Source organism: Quercus lobata, chromosome 5, assembly GCF_001633185.2.
Source record: "Quercus lobata isolate SW786 chromosome 5, ValleyOak3.0 Primary Assembly, whole genome shotgun sequence".
In the NCBI taxonomy this organism is placed as follows: Eukaryota; Viridiplantae; Streptophyta; class Magnoliopsida; order Fagales; family Fagaceae; genus Quercus; species Quercus lobata.
The window spans coordinates 4,175,626-4,182,795 of NC_044908.1; the positions used below are offsets into that span (position 1 = coordinate 4,175,626).

Genomic DNA, 7,170 nt, shown 5'->3' on the forward strand with positions numbered 1-7,170 from the left:
CCTTATAAAAAAAAAGTTTGTTCTTTTTTTTTTTGGTTAGATACAGTTTTTTTTTCCCCCAAGAAACCCAGTTGATTTCTTTCATTCAACCAAATAAATCAGTGATTTTTTTACACACACACACACCCCAAAAAAAAAAAAAAAAAAAACCAATAAATGTCCTGAAACCCAGTAAAGAAAAAACAACAAATTTGGCAGAGACAAAGACTATGGAATTGAGTTAGTTTGAGAAGTAAAAGGTTTTGATTTTGTTAGAAAGAGAGTAACTGAGCTACAATATGCACAAATTTATATAAAATTTTGAACATTTGGGGGTTACAAAGTGTACAAACAAGACAAAAAAATTTTCTAAAATTGAGAAGGAATTTACAAACCTTAACCCAAGAATTTTCAAAGGAAGAGAGTAAAAAAAAAAAAAAGGTTATGGGATTGTATTTGTTCTGAGAGAGAGAGATTTTGGTTTTATTACTTTCCTCTCCTGTTTCTGTGTTCTTAAGATGGTTATTGCTTAGAGGCCAGAGAAAGAATATGTGAGATTACTATAACGGCCTTGGGAGTGAGATCGTTGGTTCAAAAACTATAATGGGATTTTTGTGTAACTTGTCAACAAAAAAAATAATTAAAAAATAAAAGTGCAGACATAAATAAATTTTTTAAATGGGGCTAAATGCAAACGCAAGCCGTAGGGTTTGGGTCAGTTGCGCTTTGACCAAAAAAAAACATGGACGTGAATTCATCAAGACCTTAAAGGTTCAGCTATTTAATTCTATTTATAACTACATTAATCAACGCATAACCCATTTCCATTCAAGAAACAAGAGCTAGAAAGAACCAGCAAAAGCACCTATCAAAAAACAGAACCAGCAAAAGCATAGTTTCAGACCCATCTAGATGCGGACATGTTGAAAACAGTCGATGCAGAAGATCGATTTACTATGTAGCAATACAGCATCAATGTTCTTTCTATTATTAGAGAAACAAAAAGGTATCAAATTGATGCAAGTGATGTAGAATAGAAAGCTAAAAAAGAATCAGTTATCTGCCAAAGACAATTCTATTTACAACATCAACAGGCAAAGCATAAGCTGGATCTATGGCTTTCAATCCTGGATATTCAAGAAGTGAAAGTCCTGCAATAACAAAGATGAATGACTTTAGATTTGATATATTAACGTCTTGAAAGATTAAAGCTTTGATTGTTGAAGCCAGTAAAATCTGATGAAAAAGCAACATCATGTGTAAGGAAAGATGGCTTCAAATACTAAAATTTACTTAAACTCCTTTGAAGTCTCTTCCCCTCAATCCTTACCCAAAACCTCCCATTAGAAAAAAATCTATAAAATCATATTTCCTATCATTTTTAGCCTTAGTGATCAACCATTTTTAGGCAGGTTCTATTCGTCCTAAGAATATTGCAAGGGAACAAGAAAAGGTGATTTAACTCATAAGTGCAACAAGAGTATTGACAACAACTTATCACATGCAACATGCATATATCAAAAAGGAAAAATGAACAAATTAGAAAGCAGTAATGCTGCATTTAGTTACCAGCTACGCCGAAGTATGTATGGTAGACATCCACAGCATCATCTGGTCTATCAGAAATTCCTCCATTTTCCGTATCCTAAGATTTTTGTCAAACCACATCACCTCAGAGAAATTTAAAATGATTCAAACTAACAATGCAGAAATAAAATAAAGGACCAACACCCCTGATATCCCAACAGGTACAAAGTAGCCCATTCAGACCTGGCAGTCTAAGATATACTTAACAAGCTTTTCCTTATTTATCCAATGAACCCTGTCTATCATGATCAAGCTAGAAAGAACCCACCAAGAGTAGCAGACCTGAAGCGATGCAACAAAATCAGTGAGAAAGACTACAAAAATGTTTCTTTATGGAAAACTAAGCTTCAGTTAAATTATTTTAGAATAAAATACACCCACATCAGGGAGTTTCTCAGGACGGCCATTAAGACCTCCAGATTTAACTTGCCGCTCGCACAACCACCACCCAAGAAGGTCCTTGTCAATATGATGCAATGACCCCGTTAGAGAAAGTGCAGCCACACAACAGAAAACTGCAGTCACAATGGACACAGAAAAATTTCACAGGATTTCAACCTAAATCTCACAGGCAGGCAAATACGAAGTAATAATTGTTTCAAAGGATTTTAAGAGACATTAGATATTTGGTGAATAAAGCTTTTGGGTTTAAAATGCAGAAAATAAAAAGGCATAATTGTTTAGCTTTTACACATACATTGATTCAGTTTGGTGAAATGACATGGCTTTCAAGCAGTTTGAGTGGCTCACAAATATCTAACTCTAATGAAAAGTGAGGCACTTGGTAAATTAAAGGTTAACTCTAAGCAGCTTGAAGTTATACCGGAAGCTCAGTTGAAATTCATCCGGGAATGCAGTGACAAAGTTGAGAAATCACATAAAAGCGTTTTAATCAGCTTTAATTTTCTTTTAATTACAACACAGACTACTCAATTATGATATGTATATATGCAAGTTGATAAACAAACCAAGCTACTCAAACTTCACACAAGATCAGCTTGGAATAGAGCACTTGAATCACTTATGAAATGACTTCTACCTTGAAAAGCCTACCTTAACTTAATACTAGAAAGGAAAGCTAGTCAAGCTCAAATAGGGCCAGCTAAAGAAGGATCTTGCTCACCAATACCCATGAGTGAGCTTAAGCAGTGTGATACTCAGCACGTTTACAGCTTAACACAGCAAGAAATTGTTTTACAATGAAATGCAAGCAATGGACTTCTTAGTAAATTACGCCAACCCAACATACATAATACACTTCATAGACCATTCTGCAATACTTTTTGATAAGTAAAGGGAAATTAAATAGATCATTCTGCAATACTTATAAATTTATAAGGAAGAATCTCGGCCTTATCAACCTCCACTTCAAATATATTAGGAGAAATGCATGAGTTATTTTAAATTATTGTTGAACAAACAAATGGGAAATATTTTCCATTAGACGTGGAGGTTTGGGTTACCAAGATGCAAAATTTACAATTGATTGACAGTAATTGAATCTAAGAAATGAGCAAGAATCTTCTAAGCAAAACCTAAATGTTTTTAATAGATGCAGCAAATTTTTCACCCTGATAATAATAACCAAAAAAAAAAAAAAGATAAAATATTTGAAAAGATTGTCCACCTAGATAAAAACGAAACAAAGAGGATGATGGAAGTAAAATGCACAATTGATTTATCAAATCTAATCAGCAAGTAAAACTTCATGTAATGATTCTGAGTTAAATAATTAACATACTTTGCCCTGCATGGGACTCTCCACCAGGTGTGCATCCAAATCCACCATCCAAATTTTTGCAACTTACGACGTAGCTCACAGCCTTCTCCACATTGATTTTATTCAAGCGACGTAATATTGAGAGACAACATATAGCAATATAAGAGAACCTATAAAAATAGAATAGGTTTGGTAAAATATATACTAGTTGCAAAGATGCTAACTCCCAAAACCATGAGATGTTAAATAACAAATCAGAAGGGGAAAGAATACCGTGTATCAACTTCACCCCATATGTCTCCTGAAAAGGATCCATCTTCATTTTGCAGCCCAGCAACATCTGACTTAAATATTAAGAGCCACAAGAATTGCTAGATATACACTGCTTTATATTTGGTTTAAATATTAAAGTTTGTTGATGCCTAAATCACCTGTAAAGAGCTATCTACATCTCTGTACCAAACTGAGTAGTTTAAAAGTACTGATTCCACCCAATATGTAATATGAATATGATACGCAAGTTGAATCTACCAGTTAACTATCTACTGGAGTATTTCAAACAACAAAGAATAGCATATAATACAATTTCAAAGACCACCAATAAGTATGCCAAAGGATACAATTAGTCACCTTATCAATGTCAAGCACATTTAGCTTATCAAAAAGGGCCAAAACTTGTACGGCACTTAGAGTATACAGTATGTGAGGATCATGTCCAATGTTACCGCCAAACCCCCCTGCACAACTAATTAAATCATCATGTGTTCATTTTTTTTTTTTTTGATAAGAAATCATCATCATGTGTTCATTACTATAATCGTCTACATTTTCCTCTCTTTCTCTCTCAAAATTTAGAAAGCTTAAAATGTTAAACCATTAATTGATTGGACTTATTGAATAGTTATAAGCCTAACCATCTAAAAATTCAAAATATCAGAAGAATCATAAGCAAATTACTATAATCATCTTCATTTTCTCCTCTATCTCTCTCTCTCTCTTATTTTATTTTATTTTTCTTTGACTTTAGAAAGCTAGTATTGTTAACCATTAATTTATTGGGCTTATTGAATGGTTACAAACATCTCAAAAATCATCTATAGGAAAAATCACAATCCTAGGGAGAACCATCAGACAACAAATTCTAACTCATTGATGTATTATAACAGAATGTAACTAGACAACGTAGTTGATTCAATGAAGAAACTGAAGAATCTCTAGAAACCTGACTCATGCTGGCACTTCATGACCCATGAAACAACCTCATCCACATCTACAGTGTCGAGCTTTTCCAAAAGATCCAGAGTGGTCAATCCCCAGTATGCCCCACTCATTCTCAAATGTTCCATCACAACAGAGATAAAATCATCCTTCCTCTGAGTTGTTAAATTTAAACATAAATGATAAAAGAATCATTTCAGCAACCCAAGATACAGGTAGATCATGAGAATAAAAAAGTATATGTATGAAACACACCTTTTCAACTGTTAAAATGTATTGGATGTGTTTCTCAGCGGCAAGCCCCCCCATCTGGCAGTTAAGCACATCATCAATTCCAAGATTTTAAAACTTGAGCCACTAAAAATATAGAAACTCAACATTTAAAAAAAATTATATACAGTTGATTTCTTTATCTGATCTAAAAGAAAATCATTGAATCAAGTTCTTCACTCATAGTCGGTTAATTAACTCAATTTCACATCTCATTGTTACAGACAAGATTCTAAATTTTATATTTATATATATATATATATATATATAACAGATTTTAACTACCCACCAAGTGAAAGGAAATTTACAACTGACTGGAACTAAAAAATAAGACCAAAACCATTTTTTTTATTTTATATTAAAGTTACACACACCTAGTGAGTGGTATTGAATCCACGACCTCACCTTCCACCATGCTCTATCAAGGGGAGGGGGAGCCACTTGAGCTCGACCAAATGTAATGTTACTAACTCTCATCGCCAACACCCAAAGCACCCACAGCAATTTAACAAGTTTTGCTTTGTACATGTCGCAGTTCCCGAAATCCCCAGTCATGCTACAGTTTGCCTAGACAATCCAGGACAGGAGACACAACCTCCCTTCTTAACACAACTGGCATCTAAATCCTATTACATGATACTTCTAAGTTCTAAGGTCATTCATGATATTTAGGGCAAAGAACTTAACCATGATACAACTCTAATTTCCACCATTTTACATCATTCTTTAGTATGACTAAATGTTAGCATTGCCCAAACAAATCATTGGAATATGAATTACAATCCATCAATGAAACACAATAAATAAATAAAAAGGGTTCTTTTTTCCATTACTCATACATACATATTCTACAATCCAATTGCAGGATACCCCATATATATATATATAGCTTTCACTTTAAAAGGTTGAATAAAAACTGCATAATTGAGAATGACAAAAATTGCTCAACTAATAGACCCACTTGGAAATGATAATTGAAAATGTGGACTAACACAAACTTCACCTTCAGCAGGCTCCAATGTCACGGTTCTTCCTGGATACTCAAGTGTCCCTCTGTGGTCAGTACTACCTATATAACAATAACCCACAAACCAAATATCAACAAAATGGAAGAATTTACATATACATGAGAGAGAGAGATAAACTAACCCAAAAAACTCTACTTTTTCTAATTTAGCTATCCATGTTTGTTATGCACACACATCAGACTCAATACTTTATTTCTTACTTTGTTTAAATATTTATTTTTTCTCTCTCCTCTCAGCATATACAACCACCACCATACCACAGCCAGCCACCACCACATGCACGACACCACCACCACTGCACAAAACCCAACAACCACTTCCACAAAAACCCAAAAACGTCACGCAATCAACCTATCTCAACCAGACAACCACCATTGCCTTGCATGCACCTACTGACATAAATTAAATTGAGTTGCAAAATTTAACATCTCATCCACATTTTGGAACAAAAACATCTTACCAAACCCAATGCCCAGGATCATAACTTGCAACAAATGAGACCCAAGGCCTTATTTTTGGCGGTGCTGCACCCCGCAAACCAACAACAGCAAGTACCCATAAGCATATTTACTTTTAAAACAAAAACACATTTCCCTGATCAGACCATGATCCAAGACTACACTCACACTAACATGCCTTCCTCAAGGCCCAAGTGCTTGTAGGCAACATTCAGAGCTGGTACACATAATAGCAAAATTTATTCACAGTTTGATACTCCATAACTGGTAGTAGATCCACATGCTTAGGAATAGTCAATAGGTTGAAAAGAACCATTGTTGGTTGACTAGAACAGACCCATCATGCAATATAATTTGAACCAAAAAAAAAAAATCTACTAGTTATGACAATCAAACAGATGTGAAATTGGGTCAAGAAAAATGATGATTTTGAGCAACAAATCGCATCAGCTACTGAAACAGATACTCTAATTGGGCTAATTTTCCTTCGTTTTCCTAGCAACCAAACATAGATTATTAAAAAAAAAAAATGAGAGAGGGAGAGAGTTACCTATTGTAGGTGTGGGTTGGTGAGTGGAGGACGAGATGGAGGTCGGTGGCTCACGGATCAGCGGCGATAAGTCGTTGCACCACGGCACTGAGAGAGAGAGAGAGATAGAGAATGAGAAAGCGAGAGAGACTCCGACGAGAGAGAAAATGAGAAAAAAAAGAATGATTCCCAGCGTTTAATTTTATTTTATTTTATTTTTTACTGGACGCGGTTTAAAAAACGCCGCTACAGGCCTTGTAACTCCATTATAGGTCATCGTTTATTTATTTATTTTTTGGGTTGGGCTTTTTTTTTTTTTTTTTTTTCAGAAACGTCACTACTTACTCGAAAACACTACTATAAACTCCACCACAGGTCCTC

General features: G+C 34.5%; 1 protein-coding gene across 3 annotated transcripts; it reads right to left on the reverse strand.

Moving 5' to 3' along the window:
• Positions 1–847: 847 nt before the first annotated feature.
• LOC115989754 (geranylgeranyl transferase type-2 subunit beta 1-like) lies at positions 848–6,964 on the reverse strand. 3 transcript variants are annotated; one of them, XM_031113600.1, is made up of 11 exons: positions 6,811–6,964; positions 5,778–5,843; positions 4,760–4,813; positions 4,509–4,659; positions 3,907–4,023; positions 3,560–3,626; positions 3,308–3,456; positions 1,948–2,081; positions 1,750–1,848; positions 1,549–1,624; positions 848–1,130 (listed from the first exon to the last, which is right to left on the reverse strand). In XM_031113600.1, the coding sequence occupies exons 3-11, from the start codon at positions 4,811–4,813 to the stop codon at positions 1,036–1,038; spliced, it is 942 nt and encodes a 313-aa protein (XP_030969460.1). In that variant the 5' UTR covers positions 5,778–5,843; positions 6,811–6,964; the 3' UTR covers positions 848–1,035. The 3 variants fall into 3 exon arrangements, with proteins under 3 accessions (XP_030969460.1, XP_030969461.1, XP_030969463.1); XM_031113601.1 differs by having other exon boundaries at positions 5,736–5,843; XM_031113603.1 differs by lacking the exons at positions 5,778–5,843; positions 6,811–6,964 and having other exon boundaries at positions 4,760–4,832.
• Positions 6,965–7,170: the final 206 nt, after the last annotated feature.